Source organism: Panthera tigris, chromosome D1, assembly GCF_018350195.1.
Source record: "Panthera tigris isolate Pti1 chromosome D1, P.tigris_Pti1_mat1.1, whole genome shotgun sequence".
NCBI lineage: Eukaryota > Metazoa > Chordata > Mammalia > Carnivora > Felidae > Panthera > Panthera tigris.
In genome coordinates this window covers 46557543-46584436 of record NC_056669.1, presented here as the reverse complement: position 1 = coordinate 46584436, position 26894 = coordinate 46557543, and the positions used below count along the sequence as shown (strand labels likewise).

At 37.2% G+C, this 26894-nt stretch overlaps 2 protein-coding genes across 10 annotated transcripts; one reads left to right on the top strand and one right to left on the bottom strand.

The window, feature by feature from the left end:
• Positions 1-42: 42 nt before the first annotated feature.
• Positions 43-26142, bottom strand: CREBZF (CREB/ATF bZIP transcription factor). 8 transcript variants are annotated; one of them, XM_042959518.1, is made up of 5 exons: positions 24784-26142; positions 24497-24574; positions 23339-23407; positions 8355-8437; positions 43-304 (listed from the first exon to the last, which is right to left on the bottom strand). In XM_042959518.1, exons 1-2 carry the CDS (start codon positions 25857-25859, stop codon positions 24559-24561), a joined length of 1092 nt encoding a protein of 363 aa, XP_042815452.1. In that variant the 5' UTR covers positions 25860-26142; the 3' UTR covers positions 43-304; positions 8355-8437; positions 23339-23407; positions 24497-24558. The 8 variants fall into 8 exon arrangements, with proteins under 8 accessions (XP_042815452.1, XP_042815451.1, XP_042815449.1 ...); XM_042959517.1 differs by lacking the exons at positions 43-304; positions 8355-8437 and adding an exon at positions 18529-22706 and having other exon boundaries at positions 23339-24251; XM_042959515.1 differs by lacking the exons at positions 43-304; positions 8355-8437 and adding an exon at positions 18529-22706.
• On the top strand, positions 7147-16836 carry TMEM126A (transmembrane protein 126A). 2 transcript variants are annotated; one of them, XM_042959521.1, is made up of 5 exons: positions 7147-7928; positions 10568-10666; positions 13985-14178; positions 15957-16071; positions 16558-16836. In XM_042959521.1, exons 1-5 carry the CDS (start codon positions 7918-7920, stop codon positions 16748-16750), a joined length of 612 nt encoding a protein of 203 aa, XP_042815455.1. In that variant the 5' UTR covers positions 7147-7917; the 3' UTR covers positions 16751-16836. The 2 variants fall into 2 exon arrangements, with proteins under 2 accessions (XP_042815455.1, XP_007079038.1); XM_007078976.2 differs by having other exon boundaries at positions 7147-8277.
• Positions 26143-26894: the final 752 nt, after the last annotated feature.

Sequence of the window (26894 nt, the reverse complement as noted above, 5' to 3'; positions counted from 1 at the left end):
CAGATAAATACCCAGAAGTGAAATGATCAGATTATATGATAGTCATATTTTTTCCCAATTTTTTTGTTTTATTGATGCCGATGCTCAGGCCTTGACCTTCTGTAGCACTCCTGCTGCTGCTGCTGCTGCTGCTGCTGCTGCTGCTGCTGCTGCTACTTGGTCTTCAGGTTCTCCCGGTGCCGGTTAAGTCACAGCACATGGTATGTGTCTTCTTGGACCACAGATCCAGGGACTTGTATTTCTTGCCCTCAAAGAATTTCCTGAGGTTCTCTTCCAAGTCTAGTTGATGATGGTGCTAGATTAACTTAAAAAAGAAGAAAGAAGACTCAAAGAGCTAAAATAGAAATGAAAGCAGGGATTTTACAATTTATGACCCCAAATTAACAAGGATCATAAGAGACTACTATCAATAGTCTCTACAATCAATAATTATATGCCAACAAATTGGATAACCTAGATGAAATGGACAAATTCCTAGGAACATCTAACCCATCAAGATTGAATCATGAAGAAATAAAAAATCTGAACAGACCTATAACTAGTAAGGAGACTGAAGCTGTGATTAAAAAGCTCCCAACAAAGAAAAGTTTATGAGCAAATGGCTTCACTGAAGAATTGTACCAAACATTTAAAGAATCAATACCAGTCCTCATCAAACTCTGCCTATGAGTTTAAGAGAAGGGAATACCTGCAAAGTCATTCTATGGAGCCAGTATTACAGGATTATCTTGATATTAAAACAAAAAAAGTTAAAGATCCGAGAAAGTTATAGAACAATATTCTTGGTTCATATTGATGAAAAGATCCTAAACAAAATATTGGCAAACTAAATTCAAAAGAACATCAAAAAGTTCATATACAATGACCAAGTGGAAATTATACTTGGAAAACAAGGATGGTTCAATATAAAAATACCAATCAATGTAATATATCTCATTAACAAAATCAAGGACAAAACCACATGATCATCTCAATACAGAAAAATTAAATATCTCTTATGATAAAAGTTACTCAACAAATTAGAATAGAAGGAAACTACCCCAATGTAATAAAAGCCACATATGGAAAGCTCATAGCTAATATACTCAATAGTAGAAGACTGAAAGCTCCTTCACTAAGATGAAGAACAAAGCAAATATGTCCACTCTTGACAACACTATTCAATGTAGTACTTGAAGTTCTAGCAAAAGTAATTAGATAAGAAATTGGGGAAAAAAGTAAAATTATCTCTGTTCTCAAATGACATACTCTTATATGTAGAAAAACCTAAAAATCCCAGAAAAAAAAAAACTATTACAACTAAAAACTATTTCAACAAATTTGCAGGATACAAAAGCAACACACAAAAATTAGTTGTCAATAACAATAACAATGCTCAATCCAAGAAAGAAATTAAGAAAATAAACCCAATTAATATACCATTGAAAAGGATAAAATACTTAAGAATACATTTATTCAGGGAGGTGAAAGACTCATGGACTCAAAACTACAAAACATTGCTACAAATATTAAAGAAGACAAAATACATGGAAAGACATCCTGTGCTTCTGGATTGGAAGACTCAGTATGGTTCAAATATCCATATGACCCAAACTGATCTACAGAGTCAATGCAATCCCTATCAAAATATCAATGGCATTTTTTTTCAGAAATAGAAAAAAATATCTTAAAATTCATATGGAATATCAAGGTATCCTGACTAGCCAAAACATTCTTGAAAAAGGAGAACAAAGTTGGAGGCCTCACACTTCTTATGTCAAAACATAGTACAAAGCAACAGTAAGTAAGACGATGTGCTGTCATAAAGATAGATATATCAACCAATGGAACACAATAGATATTCCAGAAATAAATCTTTGCATATATGGGCAAATGATTATTGACAAGGCTGTCAAAACTATATAATGGGAAAAGGATGGTCTCCTCAAATAAATGGGGTTTGGAAAACTGGATATCCACATACATACATACATACATACAGTTGGATCTTTTCCATACTCCATATCCAAAACTAACTCAAAATGGATTAAAGACTAAAATGTGATTAAAGACCAAAAACTACACAACTCCTAGAAGTAAACATAGAAAAATGAACTTCAGTACATTGGATTTGGCAATAATTTCTTGGGTGTGACATCAAAAGCACAGGAAACAAAAAAAGCCTGTGCAAAACAAAATAAATCCAATTAATATATGACAAATGACTTCAACAGACATTTTCCTAAAGAATATACACAAATGGCCAATAAGCACACAAAAAGATGCTCAACATCACAAATCATCAGGGGCATGCAAAGTAAAACCACTATGAGATACCCTCTCACACTCATCAGGATGGCCACTATCAAAAGAACAAAAAATAAGTGCTGACAAGGAAATGGAAAAGTTGGAACATTTGTGCCATGCTGGTAGGAGTGTAAGATGGTGCAGCCATCATGGAAAACAGTATGGCAATTCCTCAAAAAAATAAAAATAGAAATACCACATGATCCAATAATCTCACTTCTGGGTGTGTATACAATAGCATTCAAAGCAGAGGCTTGAAATGATATTTGCACACCCATATTCTTTGTAGCATTACTCACAATAGCCAAGTGATGAAACAATCCAATGTTCATGATTGAATAAATGGATAAAGAAAATGTGGTACCTACATATACATACTTGGAATATTATTCATTCTTTTTCATTTTTTTGAGAGAGAGAGGGAGCAAGTGAGTGAGGGGCAGAGAGAGATGGGGAGAAAGAGAACCCCACAAGGGGCAGAGAAAGAGAGAGAGAGAGAGAGAGAGAGAGAGAGAGAGAGAGAGAAGTGGGGCACACCCAAGGTGAGGGGGCTTTAGTTCATCAGATGCAGGGCTCAAACTCACAGAACTGTGAGATCGTGACCTGAACCAAAGTCAGATGCTTAACTGATTGAGCCACCCAGGTGCTCCATAATATTATGCATTCTTTAAAAAGCAGTAAATCCTGTAACATGCTGCAAAATGGATGGAAATTTACTAAATAAAATAAGCCAGTCACAAAAGAACAAATAAAGTATGATTCCACTCATATGAAGTATCTAAAGTAGCTAAACCCAAAGAAACAGAAAGTAGAAAGGTGTTTACCAAAGGCTGAGAGGAGTGGAGAGGAGTAATTAGTATTAAGTGGGTATAGAGTTTCAATAGAGAAAAAATTATAGGGGCTCCTGGGTGGCTCCATCAGTTAAGCATCTGACTTCAGTTCAGGTCATGGTCTCACAGTTCGTGGGTTCGAGCCTTGCATCAGGCTCTGTGCTGACAGCTCAGAGCCTGGAGCCTGCTTTACATTCTGTGTCTCCCTCTCTCTCTGCCTCTCCCCCACTCACACTCTGTCTCTCTCTCTCAAAAATAAAATAAAACCATTAAAAAATCTTAAAAAAAAAGAAAAAATATAGAGATCTGTTGCATAACACTGAATATACTTAACATTACTGAACCAAACATTTTTAAATGGTTAACATGGTAAATTTGATGTTATGTGTTTTTTACCACAATTTTAAAACTAAGGTTAAATACTTTTTAGAGTTGGAAAAATGTGAGAGAATTCACTACCAGAAGATTTGCATTCTAAGAAATGACAGTAGAAAGAAAATGATACCAAATGGAATATCTATAAAAAGAATGAAGGGGTATTAAGGAGGGCTCTTGTTGTGTTGAGCATTGGGTGTTATATGTAAGTGATGAATCACTAAATTCTACTCCTGAATCCAATATTACACTACATGTTAACTGGAATCTAAATAAAAATTAAAAAAAAATAAACTAACAGTTTTGATAAGGATATGCTTATCATAATTTGAATATCATACTTTGAAATGTAATATTTTGCTTCCAATTAATTATTACTATATGTGCAACTAATTACCAATAGTAATTCCCAATTTTTGTCTTCAAACATTTACATATTTTATAATAAAAAATAAAATTAAAAGGCTAAATAAATGAATAAAAATAAAATAAAATAAATAAATAAAAATAAATAAAAAGAATGAAGAGTACTACAGATGGAAAATATGTGGATAAAGGTAAATTTTCTTAGTTTTAAAAGTGTTTTCAGGGAAACCTGGGTGGCTCAGACCGTTGAGCCTTCAACTTCAGTTCAGGTCATGATCTCATGGCTTGTGAGTTCGAGCCCCGCATTGGGCTCTATGCTGACAGTTCAGAGCCTGAAACCTGCTTTGGATTCTGTGTCTCCCTCTCTGCACCACCCACCCCTGGCTTGTGTGCCACCCCTCCCCAGCTTATGTGTGTGCTCGTTCTCTCTCTCTCAAAAACAAATAAACATTTTAAAAAAATGCTTTCAAAGACAAATGACCATTGAAATAAACAAAAAATAACCATGTATTGTGTTGTTTATAACATACTTAGAAGTAAATGTATGATAATAACAAAAAGACCAAGAGGAAATAAAGAAAAGTATTGTTACTTTGTAACAATTTGTTACTTTGTAACTTTTTTTGTACAAAAAAAAGTATTGTTACTGTTGTAACATTCTTTTATCATACATAAAATGGTATAATATTACTTGAAGATAGGTTGTGATAAGTCAAAGATGTTGCAGGTTTAATTGTGTCCCTCCAAAATATATTTGCAAGTTCTAATCCTCAGTACCTGTGAATGTGTCCTTATTTGGAAACAGGGTCTTTGCAGATGTAATCAAGTTAAGATGAGGTATATTGGATTAGGGTGGGCCCTTAATGAATGACTAGCATTTTCATTAGACTAGAGAAATTTGGGTACATAGGCACACACAGAGGGGAAAAGACCCTGTGAAGGCACAAAGACACAGGGATAGATGCCATGTGAATACAGAAGAAATTGGAGCAATGCATTGACCAGAGACATCAAGGTTTGCCTGCAAACACCAGAAGCTAGGAGAGAAGCATGGAACAAATTGTCCTTCAACACCTCCAGTAGGAACCAACCCTGCCAATACATTGATTTCAGACTTCTAGCCTCCAAAACAGTGAGCAAATAAATTTGTTGTTGTAAGCTGCCCAGTTTCTGGTACTTTCTTATAGTAGCCTGAGGAAACTAAAACAGGTGTATACAGTACTATACATGCTAAAGCAATCATTGCAATTTTTAAAAAGAACTGTAGGTAATAGGCCACTAAATGAATAAAATGTAATAAAAAATATTCAATTAGTCAAAACAAACAAACAAAAGCAGAAAGAAAAGGGGGATATAGAACAGATGGAAGAAATAGAAAACAGATTTCAAGGTGATATATTTTAAGCCCTGGGATATAAAAGTCATATTAAATACAAATGGCCTAACCACCCCCCTTCATTAAAGGTCAGAAATTGTCAATTTAGATTTTAAAAATCCAATTATCTCCTACCTATAAAGCCTGCATTAAGTACAAAGACACAAGTAGGTTAAAAAGCAAAAGGATGGGGAAAGCTATGTCATATTTATACTAATTTTAAAAAGTTACTGTAGTAGCTATATTAATATTAAACAAAGTGAATTACAAAGCAAATGATATCACCAAGTATTAAGAAGGTCATTTCATAGTTATACAGGGATCAATTTATCCTAAATATTTATTCATATAATGTGGAACTTCAAAACACATGAAGCAAGAACTGATAGAATTGAAAGGAACAATAGGAAAATTTCCATAATAGTTGGAGATTTCATTAACCTCTCAGTAATTGATAGAACAAGTTGGTAGCAATTCAGAAAGGATAAAAAGTCTTAAACAATGCTATCAACCAATTTGTGATAACTGATGTTTTAGAACACTTGGCACAACAACAGCAGCATATACATTATTTTCAATCAAACATGGAACATTTATCAACATGGACCAGAATCTGGGCTATAAATATCAATAAATTTTAAAGGATCCAAATCATACAAAGTATATTCTGTGACCACAATGGAATTGAATTAGAAATATTAACAGAAAGGTACATGGAGAATTGGAACTATTAGAAAACTAATAAACATACTTCTAAATAACTCATGGATCAAAGAAAAAAAGCAAAGAGAAATTAGAAAGTGTTTTGAACCAGGGGCTCCTGGCTGACTCGGTCGTTTAAGCATCCAACTTTGGCTCAGGTCATGATCTCATGGTTCAGTTCTTGAGTTCGAGCCCCACATCGGGCTCTGTGCTGATGCTCAGAGCCTGGAGCCTGCTTCAGATTCGGTGTCTCCTTCTCTGTCTTCCCCTCCCCACTCACACTCTATCTCTCTGTCTCTCTCTCAAAAATAAACATTTAAAAAAATTAAAAAAAGAAAGTGTTTTGAACCAAATTGAAATGATAAACATTCCAAAATATGTAGGATACAGTTAAAGCAGTACTGGGAGGGAAATTCATAGCACTAAACACATATGTTGGGGGTGGGGGAAAGATCTCACTTCAAATGACCTCAGCTCCTTCCTAAAGAATTTGGAGATAAGCCCCCGATTCTTGATTTCAGCTCAGGTCATGATATCATGTTAGTGGGTTGGAGCCCCATTACAGGTTCTGTGCTGCTGGTGTGAGCCTGCTTGGGATTCTCTGTCCCTCTGTCCCTCCCCTGCTCCTCAAAATAAATAAATTTAAAAAAAGAGAAATTATAAATAGAGGAGCAACTAAATCCCAGGTAGGAAGAAGAAAATAAATAATATAGATCAAAGTACAAAACAATCAAATTGAAGACAAAAAAAACAGCCCCCCCCCCAAAAAAAAACCACAATGAAATTTAAAAAAGAAAAAACAATCCGGTTACTTGAGAAGATCAAACCAACCATTAGCCAGATTGACCAGACACTCAAAAAAAGAGAAGACACAAATGACAGATATCAAGAGAAATGTGATCTCACTACCCATTCTACAGACTTAAAGGCTAATAAGAAAATATAGTAAACAATTTAAGCTAATAATTTGAGAATTTAGATGAAATGGACGTTTCTTCTTGTTGAAGAACTGATTTTTTAAATAAAATCTCAATTACTAAATTGCTTTTATTACTTCAGAATGGCATGCTGCAGATACTGTACAGCACGAATATTTATAGATTTTAAAATTAGCTTAAAACCGTTAAAAATTAAATTTGAATGAGTATAGAATGGAGACAAAGTAGTCACTTGCGCACGCACTCACGCGTGCGAACAGACGTTACGGTTAGCACCTTAAGCTGGTTTTCTCAAACTGTCTCTGCCTTTTACCTAGGAAACTTTCCAGGTGGGGAGTATACTGGCTTTTTGGCTTGGAATCTGAGGACCTGTTTTAATTTTCTGGTTTATTGACCAGCGACGATTTGACATTGGATAAATTCCTCCCAGCCACAGGAGTTTTGGGCGCTCTTCTCCTGCTCACCTCGCCAATGAAATTTTCCCTCTTTATTTTGAATACCTCTTTCTCCTTGATAAAGCTCAGTGATTTCCAAAGCAACCTTGACAAGCACTTTTATAGGATCCTCACAACTTTACAAAATAATCAAGGAGAGTATTATTTCCCCTCCTGTTTTATAGATGAAAAAAGAACCAATGGAGATGAGAACTGAGAGGTCTTCAGAGGCTTGGTCCAAGACTTTGGTTCTCAGTTGTTCTGACTTATGAAGCCACTAGCTCTCTCGCTCTCTAGTTTTTCTTTCACCATAACTCACCCAACCCTTTTTTTTTTTATAAGCAGTCCTCAGCAGGGCACCAGAGATCCTCAGAAAAAAAAAACAAAAAAAAAACTCTCGCTTCTCTTGAGGTGCTCAGACTGTGGTGGAACATTTAACCAGATCACAACGTAGCACGGGAACTTAAGATTCAAGGGAGAATAAAAAACCGATGGAGCCAAGAAATCTCAGCTTCTTTTAACAGTACCTATAGCATGCCAAGGGCTGTGCAGTTTTCTATATACCCTATCTCAACACATGAGGTTGGCTCTATTGGCCAGGAACTGAAGTAATGTGTGCAAGGTAGGTTTTCAGTGAAAGGAGAAGCATTACGGTCACTCTGATACCGAAATTGCACAATTTCCACATACTCTGTCCTGGAAGGCGGAGGATAGGTTGTTAACAAGTACCCTCCGCGCTCGCCGAAAACCCACTCCTCACTCAGCGGCCCACCACTTCCCTCGGCTGAACTCCCCCAGCAGGAAGTTACTACTGCAGACAACCTCCGTGCTGGAAGCCCAATCAGCGCCCGCGACCCGGCGCCTGCCTGACCCGAGTCACGTGTCAGCCAAAGATGGCTGCGTTCAGGCTAGTTGAGCAAAGGTTGGCGTGAACCCCAGCGTGCCGAGGAGGGTTGTGACCAGAGCATAAGGTAATGGCATTCTGGGGAAAGGGTGCAGTAAATGCTCGGGTACCAAGAGAGGTACAGCGCGGTGATGTGCCGCTCACCTGCAGCGCGGGAATGAGATCCACTGACTGGGTCGGAAGAGGGAGGAGGGGAGACGACGCCTATCGTCTCTTCACTTTACATCCTAGAAGAAAAGACCTTATATTTAAATTAAGCTAATAGAAAAAAAAAAAAAAAAAAAGTCTGCGTCTGAATTTAATCCTGGCTTTACTGCTAATAGCCAGGGTGACCCTGGCCTAACTTAATTTTCAGAGGCCCCACTTGGCCCTTTGCCTATCTAAGAGCTATCCTGAGGGATGTGAGATAGCTAAGGCAAAAGCTTTTAAAAATGTTTGTAGGATTTAAAGGTGACATTGTCTTGGACTTGGATTCGTTATGTTTTTGTTTTTATTGTATTAAAAATTTTTTTGAAAGTAATCTTTACACCCAAAGTGGGGCTCAAACTCACGACCCCCGAAATCAAAAGAGTCGCATGCTCTTTGAACTGAGGACCCCCGAGATCAAGAGTCGCATGCTCTTCGGACTGAGCAGCCAGGCACCCCTGGATTTATTGTTAGTAACGCAGATACAAAGGCCTACTGCGGGCTGCTATGGCAGAACTTTTTTGAATTAAGGAAGACTTTTAATAGCCACATCTTAGAAAAAGCTAGTTCACAGAACTCGGAACCTCGTCAATATGCAGAGCATAAAATAGAAAACTAGTCCAGCAGCAGGCTGGACTTTCTAAGGAAACAATTTACTTCAGAATTATACATCGTACACTTTCTCAGTACATTTTTTAGATTTTTTTAATAATATCTATTTTAGAAGGAGAGACAGAGCGTGAGCGGGGGAGGGGCAGAGAGGGAGGGAGACAGAATCTGAAACAGGCTCCAGGCTCTGCGGTGTCAGCACAGAGGGGTCTTGAACTCAGGAACATCGAGATCACGACCCGAGCTGAAGTCGGTGGCTTAACCGACTGAGCCAGCCAGGCGCCCCAAATTTCTCTGTATATACTGAATTTATATATCTATCCACACAACACACGTGCGCCTCCAGCACATAAACAGAATTATTCAAAGTTCCTGTAGGTCAGAGATGGTGTCTGTCATGGTACTATAACCAAGACCCTCAAAAAGTTTGTGTCCAGGAAACTAGATGTAAATTTCTAAGTCTATATTGTACTTATTAATTTTAAATCTAGGGATATGAAGTTTCATTTCACTCAACATGTTCCAAATGAAGTCTTATATCTAACAGGTACCCAGCAATAAATCAGTGTTGTAAATTAATCTCGTAGCAAATGTATAACAAAAATCTAATTTCATAAAACTGTGTTGTATTTTGCTGTTATTTCTGAACTTTTGCTTTGAACTCTGCTACCTTGAAATCTTGTTTAATGAGCTAAATCTTCAGGCTAATACTCATAGTTCACCATCCCCCTACTCTACATTACTAGCTGGTCCTTTAGAGAAAGTGTGCAGATTTCTACTTTAGGGTATACCTGAAAGTGAAATTGATTATATGTTTCTTCTACCTACTAAACAATACCAAATTCTTTATTCTAAAGTGGTTGTATCCAAAGTGGGTACAGTGTACACTTTGACCAGTGGCACATGAGAGTTCCAGTTACCCAGCATTTTTGCCACTAATTGAAATTGTGAGGTTTTAATTTAGCCAACCCAGGTACAGACTGATATCTCATGGTGGTTTTAATTTTTTATAATGAGCTTAAACATATTTTCATATCTATTGGCTGTTTGCTTCCCTCTTTGTGAAAGTACCTGTTCAAACCTTGTGCCAACTTTTCTATTGTGTTGCTTGCCTTTTTCTTGATATATGAACTTCTTTACATATTCTGGGTACTAACTGCTCCTCTGTCAGTTATATATTGCAGACATTTTCTCCCAGACTGGCTTATCTTTATAGTAGCTATTGATCAACCCAAGTTCTTAATTTTAATCAGTTAATATTGGCTTAATGTTAGTTTTAGGTGTTATGTTTAGTGCTGTTTACAAATTCAGAAATATTTTAAGGATTATAAAGCTATTCTGTATTTCCTAGAAGCTTTATGGGTTGCTTTTCGTGTTCTGATTCTATTTCACTTAGAATATATTTTTTGGTATGGTGTGTATGCATTAATTTTTCAGATTATGAATTCAAGCTATAGCTAATTTTTTAATTAAATATTTATGGTATTTATAAAGCTTTTTATAAGGCTTTTTGTTGTTTTTCTATAGATACATATTATTGAGAAATATTTTAATTTTTTAAGGCTCAAGATGAAAAATCATGAACCAGATGATACTGTCAAGGAAGACTTAATTTTCAATATCATAACCAGAAAAATTAACCACCTCCCAGAAGCAGAAAGGTAATTTAATTTAAATTTAATTAAAAAATATCTTTTACCAGGTGGATTTTCGTCATTCGTTCATTATCTCACATTTATTTGATTTGAATATAAACATATAATGTCAGAAGGAAACTGAGTTCATTTTCTTGCCTTACTGAGAAAACCCAAGACCAGGAGAGGTTAACTATTTTGCTTGAAGTTAAGGCTAGAATTCATGCCTTTGGACATATCTAATTATATGATAGTGCTCAGCAATTTTTCCATTTGGGTGAGAGTATAGTCAGATGTGAACATTTATAGACTCATCTAAATAATAGACCTTTAAGATGGCTTTTAAATGGTCTTCTTTGGGGGCGCCTGGGTGGCTCAGTCGGTTAAGCGTCCGACTTCGGCTCAGGTCATGATCTCACGGTCTTTGAGTTCAAGCCCCGCGTCGGGCTCTGTGCTGACAGCTCAGAGCCTGGAGCCTGTTTCAGATTCTGTGTCTCCCTCTCTCTCTGCCCCTCCCCTGTTCATGCTCTGTCTCTCTGTCTCAAAAATAAATAAACGTTAAAAAAAAATTTTTTTTTTAAAAATTAAATGGTCTTGTCAGTTCATTTCTAGAACTATGTTTTACAGTCCAAGAGAGTGCCATGTGACACACATGACAAGAAATGCCAGAGAAATGAGATCATGGCTTAAAGATCTATATTATTAAATAGAAAAAGGCTATATAGGAAACAGAGTATCTCTGAAGACAGCACTGAATAGTGCATTTCTATAGCAAGAAGACCTCTCTGAATAGGTTCCATTTAAAGAGAAATTATGAGGCCAAAAGCATGAAGGGGAGCCAGCCTAGGGAGGAGAGAGACACAGTATCTCAGGCAGAGGGGATGGCATATGCCTAGGCCACAAGGTAGCAAAATGTTGATCATACCTGAGGAACCAGTGTTACTGAAAAACAGGGAAGTGGGCATAAGATTGAAGGAACAGGAAGAGTTATAAGCAGGGAATGATTGCTAAAGAACGTTCCAGTTGCTTTGGGGAACTAGATTTAAGGTAGGAGAGAAATTTAAGACCAGTAAGAAAACTGGTATAGTAATGTTGGTAGGTCGTGATGGTAGGGGTGGGGTCATTGGACATGAAAAAGGTGGATTTGAAATACATTTTGGAGTAAATTCCAGATACATTCTTGAGTAAATTCCAGTCTTGCTGCTACTTAGCCCAACAAGAGAGAACCTATAGACCAAGGGCAGCAATAAGAACTTGGTGAGATTTCATAAGCTGTATATCCTACAGCTCTTCCCCCACCACACACACACACACACACACACACACACACACACACACACACACACTGTACGTCCTTTTGTTGTTTTCCTGAGGGAGGTAACAGAACTTTTCAAGCAATAAAGGGCTTGTGTCCGTGTTTCCAGCTCAGTAAGGTAGAGAGCCAGAAAGACTGACATAATAGGTGGTGGCAGCTTTGAAAAGAGCAGGCTATCTCACTGGGACTTTCACCAAATAAGAATGCAGAAACAGTGGGGAAGTAAGCTGGAACTGCATAGTAAGTAAGCTTTAATTTGGAAGTAAAAATTGCTCTCAGGCATTGGCACCTGAACAGGGCAGATGACAGTGTCTCCTTATCTTTAACTTATTTCATATTTTTCCCGTTCCTGTTTTCTTATCCTTGTTCTCTTAAGTTTGAATCCTCACCTGGTCTTGCATTATCATTAGATATGTTTAATAGGTATTTGAAAAGTCCTGAGGTGTATGAAACTTTAATATCAAAAACTTCACTTTCTGATCTACAAAATAATTTTATGTACCATATATTTCATTGCCACTTAATTGTGATCTTCTATTTCATGTGTTTCATTCATGTTGTCTAGTTGTTTTGTGTGTGTCTTGCTAAACAGTCATGAGTTTCTAGTAATATAGGCACTTTCTTGGAAAACTGACTTGCAAAGGAGCTGCTAGATAGTAACTGTTTTGTACTGAATTATTAACTAAAAAATGTGACTCTAAACCATAAGAAATTAAAATTTGGGAGGCCATAAACTTTGCTATTCAAAAATACAAAAATACATAGGTCTTTCACTTTCATGGGTTTTCTGTTATTGTTTGGTAGGTTCTCTAGGCTCTCCTCACTTTTTAAATATATCTTGTGTACCCTAAGTTTCTAAACTGCCTCTCGCTTATACTTCCATTACCATTTCAATAGACTTGTTTTATCTCATGCTCACATGTCTTTCATCCTCCAATAATAAACTATGAAAACACTGAAGGTAGAAGATAATTTTTTGTCTCCAGCATCAAGTCTGCTGCGTGTAATAGGTACTCAGTGATTGAATGACAAGCACTATTATGATTGCAGAGTGACAGGTAAGAAAAGTAATGCCTTATACAATGTAGGAAGCTCAATTAGGAATTCCTAGAAAAGCTTTTTAAGATGAGTGTTAACCACAGAAATTAGGGGGCATTGTGTGGGTCGTCTGGCTAAATAAATGATGAGAAATTTTTAGAGTTTGATGCCTGTGTTGTAGATGGCAAGGCAGGTGGTAGAAAAGTGGTAGGCTAAAGAGTTTGGAGTACTTTCAGTATCCAGCAATAAGTTTAGGTATTATTTTTTCCAAAACTAAAGAAAGCATAGAACATGCATTTTAAAATTCATACATACCTTGGCTAAAAACCAATTCTACCACTTACTAGCTCAAAACATCAATTTCTTCTTTATTTCAGTGGGTTGTTGTAAAGTACCTAACATAGGATATCCCTTAAATATTAGTACTCCTCCACCTCCCTATCCTGATTCTAATCCTTCCGGGTAAAGTGAAAGGAAACCTATTAATTTCACCTTAATGAATGCCTTTTAGGTGTCAGGTGCTACTGAAAACAAGACAAATATATCTTTGTATCCATTATCTTCAAGTTATTTACTTGAAGACTGGTGGGGAAGCCTGACATAGAAGTATTTGTAAGATAGATCCACCTTATCATCTGTTGTGCTAGAGTTAAGTATTGGGTATTGTGGGAGCCCAAAGAGGCATTCACAAGACCCTTCAGAAGCTCTTCCCGGTTACATTGTTGTGGGAAATTTCTATACTGTCTCATGCAAAATCACAAAGTCCATTCAGCAAGATCTAAATGTATCACTCTATCCTTAACTGTTGAACAAATTCAAAAGACCTTAGAATAAAAATCTATATATAAAACATTATTCTAAAAGGTTTTTGTTTTACGGAGCTCTAAGGGATAAATGTGGTATCCTGTTATTCCTATAATTCTGTCGTGTTTACACCAGAATTGTTGGACAGAACACACAAAAAAAGTTACTCTTTTTTTCTCACCATTCAGGAATCTATTTGAACATGGATCAGTTTATATTGGACTTAACGCTGCTCTCTGTGGTCTAATAGCAAATAGTCTTTTTCGACGCATCTTAAACGTGACACAGGCTCGTATAGCTGCTGGCTTACCAATGGCAGTGATCCCATTTTTGACTGCGCATGCATCTTACAAAGGTTTTGTAAATCTACCTTTGAATACAGGTAAATTCGATTTCACTATCACCAGAGTTTGCTTTGGTATATATTATTTGCACTTTACATTAATCCTTAAATATTAACACCAGGTTAATATATTTTAGTCGGTGCATGGATAAGACTGAAACTTGCTAGCCTGTGTAAAGTGGCAGTTCATATAACAAGTTAGTCTTCTATGCAAGTGAAATGCACACTCATAGCAGTTATAGTTTTCTTTAGCTAAGTTCTTTCCCACAATACTTAAAGAAATATGTATAATTTTTTTAAATGCTTCCTTAGTTTTCTTTTTTCTTTTTTAACGTTTATTTATTTTTGAGACAGAGAGAGACAGAGCATGAACGGGGGAGGGTCAGAGAGAGAGGGAGACACAGAATCTGAAACAGGCTCCAGGCTCTTAGCTGTCAGCACAGAGCCCGACGTGGGGCTCGAACTCACATATCGTGAGATCATGACCTGATCCGAAGTCAGACGCTTAACCGACTGAGCCACCTAGGCACCCTGCTGCCTTAGTTTTCAAAAAAATTGTATAGAGGAAAAAAGGGGGGGAAAAACTGAAGGGAATAAGACCCTTTATAGATTAAATCTCCCAATGCACTAAATATATATACAAGAATTACAAATATATGGAGACTTCATTTCCTTTTGATTGTTTACCGTATGTGCTGAGTGCTTTCAGTATAAGCATACCTTGGAGATATTGCAGGTTAGCCAGACTACTGCAATAAAGTGAATGTTTTAGCAAAATCCAGAGAATTTTTTGGTTTCCCAGTGCATATAAAAGTTATGTTTACAATATGCTATAGTCTGTTTAAAGTGTACAATAGCATTATGTCTAAAACAACCAATGCATGTACTTTAAAAATATTGCTGTCATTTAAGCTTTGAACGAGTGGTAATCACTGGTTACAGATCACCATACACCATAACAAATGTAACAATAATGAAAAAGTGTGAAATGTTATGAGAATTACCAAAATATGACACAGAGACATGAAGTGGGCAAATGCTGCTGGGAAAATGGTCCCTACAGACTTACGCAAAACAGAGTTGCCACAAACCTTCAATTAAAAAAAAAAAATGCATTACCTGCAAAGCATGATAAAATGAAGCACAATAAAACAAGGTATGCCTGTATGGCTAATCATGAAAATTTTTTGACTGATTTCAAATAAAAATATTATTACTGCAGGTGATGGTCAGATGGAAGGGAGATAGTCCACTTAAATTCTCTTAAGTGTTCCAAATTGGTTTAAACTGGATGAATATTTTGCATGAATCCCCATGATCACTGTGGAAAGAATTTTTAAGATCTAGGGAAACCTACCACCCAGTGAACCGAACAGACTAAAACTTATTAATTTAGCTTTCTGTTTTTAAAATAGCTTATACTAATTTGGAAATGAATAAAGAATTTTATGAAAATAGTCAAGCTATATAATATAAAAACAGAAAATGAACTACAAATCATTTTTTAAAAATGAGTTACAAGTTTCCTGAAGACAGATTACCTCAGGTTTGCCAATACAAGTGCAGAAAGCAGAAGCAGTGCAAACTGAGATTATTATATTCAAGTTCAAAACAAATTATTTTTCCTAAGATGGTTTCGTTATTCATGGCCATTTTAGGTTATCCATACATATTATACCTTCTAATATGCCTTGTAGATTTGTATTTGCTGCCTGAAAATTGAGTTCTTTGTGACACATTTAAGATAAGCTTGCATTTTTAAAATCATGTTTGCTTGACTATCATGACCTTCATTTTAGAACTGATTTATTTCCTAGGTGATTTGAATTGTGAAACCTGTACCATAACACGGGGTGGACTGGTTGGTCTTGTTTTTGGTGGTCTGTACCCTGTTTTCTTGGCTATACCTGTGAATGGTGGCCTAGCAGCCAGGTAGGATTCTTTTTTTTCCTCATAATCATTGAAAAACTTCAAAAATATATAAATGACTACTTCTCAAGAATTTGAAAACAGTTCTAGAAATTGATGCCACTATACCTCTTGGGTATATAGGTTCGTAACCTTAATTTGTTTATTGAATGCCAGCTACAAAGCTGCAAACATTACTCTGCCAAGCATGAGAGCTCATTAAAGAAAAATTCCATCACAAAATGGCTAGCTGTAAGCCAAATATTGCAGTTATTTTCTGATGAATTCATATCTAGCAATATAAGCTGTATGAGCCTTCAGAGGCAAAGTGGATAAAGGGTCAAAAAACCCAAAAGTATAGTTTTAAAGACTAATGACATCAAAGAGAATAACCGAATTACCTTAATCTTTACCTAAACTAGTTTTATCTTAAGACTTCTGGGATTAATAGATACTGTACCATTTGATACAACTGTCTTTTCTAGAGAATGTCTCAATGTTTTCTTATAGGTATGAGTCAGCCCTGCTACCAGAAAAAGGAAACATCTTAACTTACTGGACTAGAATTTCTAAACCTGTCTTTAGAAAGATGTTATTTCCCATTTTGCTCCAGACCATGTTTGCAGCATACCTTGGATCTAGACAATATAAATTAGTTATAAAGGCTCTTCAGTTACCTGAACCTGGCCTAGAAATTCAGTGATTGTTAAACAACTTTGTACACAAAAATAAAACTGTAATGTATGAATAAATGTCTAGTGTATGAATAAACATACATTTGTTAATTTATCACGAGGTACGGTTCTGGGACCGATAACATTAAGACTACACAAGGGAACACAAGGCTGAATATCAGTAAGGGCCATCCCTTTAAACAAGAGTGTAACTTCTTTAATTTGCCCAATGTTCTCTTTCACTTCACTTGCTCCACTCCTTTACATTAAGCATATTTTGGTCCATAATACAGGAAAAATAGCCTTACAGCAGTTTTAACTGAAGGCCTCATAAAGAATCCAAGCTGGAATGAAAATGGGAGGCAGGGATGAGGATCAGTTCACTACAGCAAATGTTACTCACACTTCCGTTTTCCCAATTCACTCTTTCCATTGGTATTATTAATCCATAGAAGTTTAGAACATATTTAACGACCTTCCTCAGAGAGGGATCAATTCTTACAGTCTTAAAGATGGTGGGCTCAGCTGGAGCTGATATGTTGATATTGCCAATACAGTGATAGAATGACAGAGTTAACTATTTAAAGAGTCATCTTAATTATCTCTGGATATCTATGTTCTTGGAAGATCAAGGCAAATCCTACCTTTGAAGATTCCATCTAGTATGGGATAACCCTTTGGGGTCACATACCCAGACTTTTTTTTTTTTTTTTTTTTTTTAGCTGTGTGGTGTAAATTGAGCAACTTAACCTCTCTGGTCCTCAGTTTCTTCAACAGTAACCTCACTCAAGATTGGTATTATATAATATATGGAAGTTGACTAACCCACCACCTGACATAAATAGTAGCACTTAAATAGAACACTCTTCCTATTGCTCCCGGTTTTGTTTTCTGAAATAGCCTCATCTAATATTCCTCATTTCCTAAGACAGATCATTTAAATTTTCTAAGTGACGTATTACATTCCTCTTCCTAAAACTTTTCATCTCATTTCTTTATTTTCTTAAGTGAAAGCATCTAAATCACCATGGTAACTAGCTACTATCCTTATGTGGCTGAGATGTAACTAGTGCAACTGGAAAACTGCATTTTTACCTTTAATTAAAGTTTTTAGCCACATGTGAGTAATGGCTACAGTACTGAACGGTGTGGATCTAGACTAACACTCCCTTATGAAACAAGCCAATCTTACCAAATAAAGTGTCCTCCTACAACATATTCACAAGCATCTTATTTATTCCTTTCAAATATAGTGATGTATCTGTTATATAATCTTACGCTACTTAATTACATGAAAGGAGAATTTAATTTAGCTTGTTACCTAGAAAATGCAGCCTCATGAGTGAAATAGGCTTTCAGGGTCTCCTCAAAGAAGAAAGCAGTACAGCTAAATATTTTTAAATTCAAACAAAATTAACAAAATTCAAAATTCATTTTAAATATTTCAGAAAGATGATGTTCAACAAGTACCTTAAAATGTATTCCCTAACAAATTTATATATAGAACGATCCCAATTACAAAGCAAAAGAAATCTATATTTTACTATGAATATTCTCTGGGTTAGAGAATTAGTGGTGATTTTTCTTTTTGTTTTTGGTTCCTTTCTGTATTTTCTCAGTTTTCTATAATGAATATGCTTTACTTAAAGCTCTCTGACCCTTGGGTGCCTGGGTGGCTCAGTTGTTAGGCATCCAACTTCAGCTTAGGTCATAATCTCATGGTTCATGGGTTTGAAGCCCGCATCAGGCTCTGTGCTGACAGCTCAGAGCCTGGAACCTGCTTCAGATTCTGTGTTTCCCTCTTTCTCTGCTCCTCCCCCACTCATGCTCTGTCTCTCCCTCAAAAAATGAATAAACATTAAGAAAAAAATTTAAAGCTCTCTGACCCAAAATTATATACTTTACATTCTGTCATTTTTATTTAAAGGAGAGTTCTACTCATCACAGCAAAAATTAAAACTCCTGACTTCAAAAATAAGAAATCCATATTACTAAATTAGACTCCTTAAAGAAAAAGAATGGCGCAATCAACCTGGATAATTCAAAAGCCTCTGACAACTAAACTGGTATCTCAGTACAAATTGTTTTCTTGTGCTGAAACACTTCTACCATAATACCATCTATAAATCCATACAAGAGTTTACAATGGTGTCTGTAACCAAAAAGAATTACTTCCTAACATCTCCGTCCTCTACCATATATATTTTTAGATCATCTTTCCAATTAGTAAAAATGGACAATATAAGCAAGAGACAATGTTATTTTACATCTGTTGCTACAAATCTACTTTACCAAAACTTGGATGGGGGCAGGTAAATGACATGTAAACTTGCTGTGGTCTTCCTTACAATTTAGGGAAATAGTCATTTGTAGCTAAGACCTTAAGAACACTACCCTTAGAGAGCTTTTAATAGTTCAGTTCAGTCATAGTAAACCAACTATTTAAGTCTGTCTTTTACAACTTACTTGGTGTAGTTATCTGGCTTTATGAAAGAGAGAAGGCTCATATTACATTGTAAACCCCAAACCATAGCACATTAAAAGCCAGACGGTCTAGGAAACTGACTGCAGTGGGTGTCCAAAGATATAGCATTTGGAGGCACAGTGTAAAGAAAAGTTGGGCCACCAACAAAAATCAAACTGCATATTATCCCAACGACGCAATTTTTCAAAATACCATTAGTGACTACATTTTTAAATCAGATTGAAAATTAAGCAAAATAATTTTCAGCAAAAAATAATCTGGGGTCAACAAAACTATAAAAATTATTAAAGTCGATTGTAAACTGGTCTCTTTTTAAAAATTGGGGGAAATGGCTCTAATTAAGAAATCTTGAATGTACAAATTGAGGAAGGTAAAAAAGTAGGAATAAAAACACTATTATCAGTAACCAAAGTAATGAAAAAGGCAAGTTCATGAGCAACAACATTCTATTAACCAACCTATATATTTTTTTAAAAATCAATTTTTCCCTGATACTGCATGATTTATATTCCTAAAGATGGTGACTTTCTGAATAAAATTTAAATCACCTCGTTTAATTTTTCTACATTTCAAAACTGAAAGTAAATGACCATTTTACTACAAACAGATCAGAGCTGAGAGCTATCTGGTATTGTAAGACAACGAGTGACTGCCAGACAGAGGATTGAGGTATTCAAGTTCAAATATATGAAAAATACTATGCCGGCCACACAAAACATTCTACAAGTTTCTAATGGAAGACCCTCCCCTTTCTGATCCCTAGCTTAGAGGGTTAACTACCTGGTTTCTGAAGAAAAAAGTACACAGTAAAATACAGAAATATAAACATTTGGGAGGGTCTCAACACTTTGTATTAATAAGAGTCTGGGGGAAAAAGTAAACACTTAAAAGTATTCCAGTACCTACTCAACTTTTAAGAATCATCAGATTATTTAACTTAAAACTCTGACTAAATTAGTGAGACCTTAAACTAGAACTTCAAAATGCTGAACTAGGTAATCATGTATTTTTAAAGGTAATTACTCATTATCAGTGAGTTATCCACTCTGTTCTATCAAAGGAGTAATTAATCATCACCAACTAGTGTTAATGCCAAATCTTTGGTTGTAGAAATACAACCAGTTATACTGTTGGAACTGTAGGAATATCCATCAGTTGAGTATAAGCCACTACACATGCTCAATGTTGCCTGGCAACACAGGCACTGAATATACTTAGATTACAAGCAACAGTGGGTTTAATAAATTCTGTATAATATCATACAATAACTAAACTGTATAGTTATGATAACTCATTCTGGCTTTCTCCTACCCCTCCCACCTCTCTGATCTACACACTTCCCAATGAGTCAGTAAGATAAAATGACTCAGTCTAGACCAGACTGAGCTAAATAATGTATTAACATAATCCAATGAAATGAAATAAAACAATCCAGAGTTTTGAGTGTTTTTTCACACTTGTAATAAACTGGAAAAATGTTTCAATTAAGTAAAACAATCACATTCCGCATAAAAAAAAAAAAAAACACTCCCATCATCCAGATTACTAAAGCCCTTATGTTACACTAGAGAAATTTTAATATATAACAGTAGAAACTACGATACCATTCGTTAGAAACCTCAAAATATTCAAGAAAGTGTCAAGTACTCAGAGAAAACTCAAGAAGCCAAAACCTCAGAATCCAAACATCCTATTACCCTGAATTGTAATTAACTACTCACATATTTAATCATAATCAATTTTTTCAGATACACAAAACAAATCAATGCATCTATTTAAAAAGACTATTCTTTATAGTTAAAGACTTTACATTAACTTTTATATTCTACTCAGCAAGGTCAGCCTATACTTCAGATTAGCTCTCAATTTCCAGGAAATAAATACAAACTCATGATATGCTTTGTGATCCCTGATGGCCTGTTTATGTAATTCTACTCCACTAAATGTAATTCTACAGAATGTGCTCTTGATTGTGTAAAGACTCTATTATTCCTTGATGAAATACTATAATTCTCTTCTCCAATGGTTACAATTTTTAAAAGGTATGCAAGAACTGATCACTCCCATGAAAGACAAAAGGGTATGATTTTGTTCCAAAATTAACTTAGTCTCATGTATTTCTATTAAGTCTTTCAAGGATTCCAGAGAATCTTTTCATATCTCCATTTCTGGAAAGTGAAATCTGGAAAGTGAAATCAGTACAGAAGTAATTTGGGAACTTGAATATGGCATTCATTTTTTTCAGCAGATGCCAAATTTTTGACCGACATGGCTCCCACAATTACTTTGTTACCATCAGTCCAGTCAGTTAACAGGTTGTAGGAAAAGATTCGTTTTTGCAGACACTGCTAAGCTGTTTAAAGAGAAGAGAGAGAGATTAATTTAGTGATTACAAAATGCACAAATATTTAAAATATTTTGAACACTTTTTGTCGGATTATATCAGAGGTGTGACGACATTTTAACAAATGTGGACTTTTTAGTTAGGACTGGTCAAGAAAGTGCAGAAACAGTAAGTCAATATGACAGAAATAGGAGGTCAATATGATGTGTTAGTTCAATTAATGTATGAATTCCTGTCACCATCAGAAGGCAAATATTAAAAAAAAACTACCTCTTTAATTCTGTATCATTTTGCCATAGAGGCAATTAGGGAAAAAAAAGTTTCCCAAATACTAAGTTGTTTTCAACCACTACAGTAAATAGAGCTAAACCTTAAAATTTCAAAACAATCCTTATTATATTCCAGAAATCTCCTTTATCCAACTACTAATCATTCAGAACACAATTTTCTAAAAATAGTAAGACAACAGTTTCATATTAATCATAACTTTTTTTAATTAACAAGTAGTGAATCGGACACTTTAAGATATTGTTTACTACATACTGAAATAAACAGATCTGTTGTAAATTCAGAAACCCAAACATTTACAGTAAAATGTGCTTACACATAAATATGATCAAATTTATTTAAAGCCCCTGTTAGGTCCTAAATACATGCAATACCATGTAAAAACAAGACCATGAAGTTGATGTAAAAAATGACAAAATCACTAAGTCACCAAAATTAGGGGAAAAAAAAAAAAAGGAGAATGAAATGGAAACTAAGAAAAGACAGTTAAAACGTAAGTAACCTAAATAAGCAGCTTTAAAAATAGGTGATACTAATCTCCATTCTCAAAAGTTCTTACTCAAGTATTTCCAAAAACTGCCATTTATAAAATGACATTCTAAAAATCTACACTTAGAATTTTCAAAGCATTCCAATTCAGAAAGCTCTGACTACTATTTCTCCCCAGCCCCAAACTTCAAATAATGCAGGACAAGCAATGACATTAGGAAGAAAATATTCCAAGGGAATGGTATTTTAGAAAAACACACTTACTGCTTCCAGAACCTTTTAAGACCCAAAGTCAGCATTAACAATAATCATTTTTCCTATTTTCATCCATTATTTTCCAATGTCATGTTAGAGATGAATAAATTCTTTGAGCCCATAACTGAAAGATCAACAAACCTGGTTTTATTATGACACCATATTTTTGTCATTGGTACTGCACAAAATTATATACAAAGAAATATATACAAAATGTTCAAGTATTAATTAAATTTCAATTCAAGGCTTCTGTTTCAAAAAGCTACATTTAACATATTCCATAGAGATAGCACAAATTAGTCATTTCAAATAATTTTTCCAACTACTTTTGGTTTGTGTGTGTGTATATATATATATATATATATATAATTCAGTAGGCACTAAAAATCCATGCAGCTGCATTGTGAGGGGCTTGCTCCTGCACTTAGGTATAAGCAGGTTCATCACTCCAGGTTGTGAGTTTGGCTATTACCCATTCATGCTCAAGTGCAGTAGATGATTTTACAAAATATGCTGTAATGCACTGGAAACCAGAGACCAAGTTAGGTCTCAAATTGTGTTATCTAGCAACAAAACATTTACAGTTGTGCAAGAACAAGGATTCCATTTTTATAACCAAATAACAACAAAACATTTTATGTGTAAGATAACTTACATCTTTGGACTGCTGGAAAATACTTTTTAATTATGAACATTTTAAAATAAAAGACAGCAGAAGCCCTGATATTACCTCTTTTTCCTCATTTCTTATACTACCTTTTAAAATAAAGCAGGAAATGTGGCCAGCAGCTGGTCCCGTCTCTTCTGCCCCAACAGCTGTATCCACTTTAGCACAAAGAAAAACAAGGATGCTAAATATGTATATACTTTATCAAACAGTGATGTTTCACAAAGAATTTCTTAATGCCTCTTACACTGAAGGACACAGTAACTGAATCTATACAATCAGACAATGGATAATACAGTACTTCAAGGGAAGAATATGTCCCATCTTTGGAAAAAGTGTCAATCGTGTTCTTGAGTAGCCAGAACCACTCAACTTTAAAAATTATTTTTAAATAGGACAAAAACCTTTGAAATTAGGAGAGTAAGATTCTTTGTGAAGCCTCACTTTACACGTTTTCATTCACATTTCACAACCTTCAATATCTAATCATACATAAATTTAACCTAAAATTTTAATACAACAAAAGTAAAAATGTTTAACAATTTATTTATACTCAGTGATAAGGTAATCACTGTGCTGGTCCTCAAAGAAACATTTCATTAACCATTATTACTCCTCCTTCAATAACACAGATATGCATGTTAATTTCCAACCTCTCTAATGGTGAGATATTAAAATCTTTTACTCTGAATACTTTGTATTTCTACATCTCCTTCTGAAAACTAAATGGCATTCCCAAATATTTAAGACATTTCTGTCATCTCCAGCAAAATAACTATCACATTTGTGCAAGCCCCAAATACTTATTGTCAGCCTCTAAAAAGTTGCTCTAACATTGGAATTCCAACTTGCACCTTGTACAACTCGGAACTTCCATTCAACTTCACCTGTTTCACTGTCTCCAAACTGTATCTCTATTAGCAGCTTTCAGTGTACAGTTGGAACCGATGTCATCCAAGGCCATGTCCACACTGGGGACAGAAGAGCTAGGTACACGCAAGTCTGAACAAGGGGACACATTAACAGCTATTTCAACCAGAAGAAGCATCTTAAATACATTATTGACCAGCACAAGTCTGTTTCCAGGGTGGACAGGGCCCAAATTAGATTTCCCCTCCCACCTTCCAAAAAAGAAAAAAGAAAAAAGAAAAAAAAAAAACCTCCACACACACACATATTGAGATGTTGCCCATTAAAGTAGACTAAGCAGCAGAGCATGAGCGTTACGTGAAGAGATGGATCCTTACCAGGTTGTGAGGCGGGAACGACTGTTCTGTAACCCCTACAACGGAGCCTGGCAGGAAGGAAATCACCTAAAAAAGAAACTGTCAGAGAGATTTAATAGTCACATGTTATCATTAGGAGTTGGTTACAGTGTCACATTCATGCTTTTAGCTAAACACTTAAAGATTCAATATTACTGTTTTCCTCCTCTGAAATGTGTCCAGTGAAGATGTCCCACTAAGGTGTTTTACATGGTGTAAGGGAGTTGAAAGGGGTAAACGCGGATAAAGAGCAGATTACTTGACCCTACATTTTAAGAGAAGACGACGCCTTCCGGGCGCACGCCGAGCAGAACTCCACCGACACCTTATCCTTGTCCACATGAAGACACACTCCTCCCGCCGAGTCGTCCTCTTCCAGTAGGTCCTGCTGCTGCTTTCCCACGGGCAGAGCGTAGTCATGGTCACCGGCGGGCGAGTCTCTGAAGAGCGAGGTGGTCAGCCGCAGTCCCACGCCGCTCAGCCGGCTCAGCAAGCGAGCCAGTCCGGTCTCGTTGGCTAAGACGGCCCGTAGGTATCGACTCTCCTCCTGCAGTGCCTGCACGCGCTTGCCCAGCTCCCGATTCTCGGCCCGCAGCTCCTGGTTCTCGGCTGCCAGACCCCGGACTCGACTTTCCAGCCCCATCACGTACTCCTTCTTCTTCAGCCGATTGAGACGGGCAGCAGCCGCCGCCGCCTTCCGGGGACTCTTTGTCGCCGCCTGGTTGTTGTCGCTGCCGCTGCTGCCCGCGCCTCCTCCTGGGGACTTTCTCCTCCTCTTTTCGCCGCTGCCACTGTCACTGCCGCTGCTGCAGCCTCCGATGCCGTTTAAGAGCCTCTGCAGCAGGTCAGAAAAGCGCTGCATCTCGGCAGCCGCGGCCTCGTCGTCGTCGTCCCCTCTCCACAGACCGCCGCTATCCGAGCCTCCGCCGGACGACGAGAGAGGCCCGGGCGAGCTGAGTCCGGGCTCCAGGTGCCAGTCCGGTTGCCGGGGGTCCAAAAGATCTGCCAGTTCCAGCCCGGACAGAAAGTCCATGTCCTCCGTCTCCTCCCCGGGGACGCTGGCGATCGCCTCCTCCTCCATCTCCTCGGGCGAGGGCGCGCGCACGGCCACGCCGCCGCGGCCCCCCCTCCCGGCCTCCAACTCGCCCTCGTCGCCGCGCGGCTGCTTGCGGCCGGGAGATCCGGCCGCCGCCGTCTCTTCCTCCTCCGCCGCCGCCGCTGCAGCCGCCGCCGCCCGGGTCAGGTCCGGGGGCAGCAAGCAGGTCGCGGCCGGCGCCGGACTCTCGCTGCGGGTTGGGGAGTCGCTGCCTGAGGCCGCCAGCAGTTTGGTCAGGCTATGCCTCATGGGGCCCAGCGGCGGGCCCACGTAGGCCCCGGCCCCTCAGACCGGGCCTCGCGGGCCCCCAAGGACCCCAGACCCCCAGCGCGGGGAGCCAGGTAGCTGGCCACAGCGAAATGAAGGGGAAGATCCGAGACGCCTCCCGCGCCACTTGACTGGTCGACCCCCCGCGCTGGGGCGGGGGGTGGGGGGGAAGGGATAGGAGATCGAAGCGGCGAGGCCCAACGATGACTCGACCGCGCCACCCAGACAACGGCCTGGCCGGAAGTCGGTTGATCTTACCCCAGCCCCTCCCACGGCGTTTCGCGCTCCACTGAGCTCTAGTATCGCGAGAGTTCAGTAAGGTCCGGAGTGGGAGTAATTTCAGCTTTCCAGTGATGTCATAGTAACAGCGGCAAAAATAACAAACCCCGAATTTATCAAGAAGTGGTCTACTCTCTCCGCCCTCACTTCTCAACCCTGCATATTCTAGCTTCCACTTCCAGTGAAACGACTCTCTCAGAAATGATCTTTTAAATACCAAATTTACGAAAAATCTTAAAGTTACCCTGCATGTCCATGGAATTTTAAGACTGGTGATAAAACACCGCTTGAATCCTTTCCCCTTCTGTTGTAATACAAGATCATTTCATTCAAACACAGAGTGCTAGGGGAAAAAAGTAAATAAGTCATTCATATATAATTTAATTTCCAAGTTTTAATTATAATTTTATTAAAACGTCTAGGCCATTTCTATGCCTTTTCTAAACAACAAAAAAAGGTCTTTTCCTTGTCTGTAATAAGATTGTAAACGCATTTTCTGTGTGTATTCTGTAGTTGGCGTATTGTGAGCATGTGTGGGTGTGCATATGCGCGCCAGTCTTTTTGTACTGTCGCTACCTCATGGTTTGAGCGATGGTTGTATTGCTGGTTGTGTTAAATAGAATGAATCGTGTGTGTGACTTTTTTCCTCTTTGTTTTATCTGGGAGTTGTTCATGAAACTGACAGATGTTTTTCCTAAAAAGGACTGTTGTTACCAGTTTTCAAAGACAATACTTTTC

What these genes read in the sequence shown, in the direction of transcription:
- TMEM126A (XM_042959521.1), top strand. An exon ending in CACCTCCCAGAAGCAGAAAG is followed by an intron (nt 10,667 to 13,984) that starts GTAATTTAATTT and finishes CTCACCATTCAG; the next exon opens with GAATCTATTTGAACATGGAT. An exon ending in AAATCTACCTTTGAATACAG is followed by an intron (nt 14,179 to 15,956) that starts GTAAATTCGATT and finishes TTTATTTCCTAG; the next exon opens with GTGATTTGAATTGTGAAACC.
- CREBZF (XM_042959518.1), bottom strand. Translation starts at nt 25,859, where the DNA reads ATGAGGCATAGCCTGACCAAACTGCTGGCGGCCTCAGGCAGCGACTCC.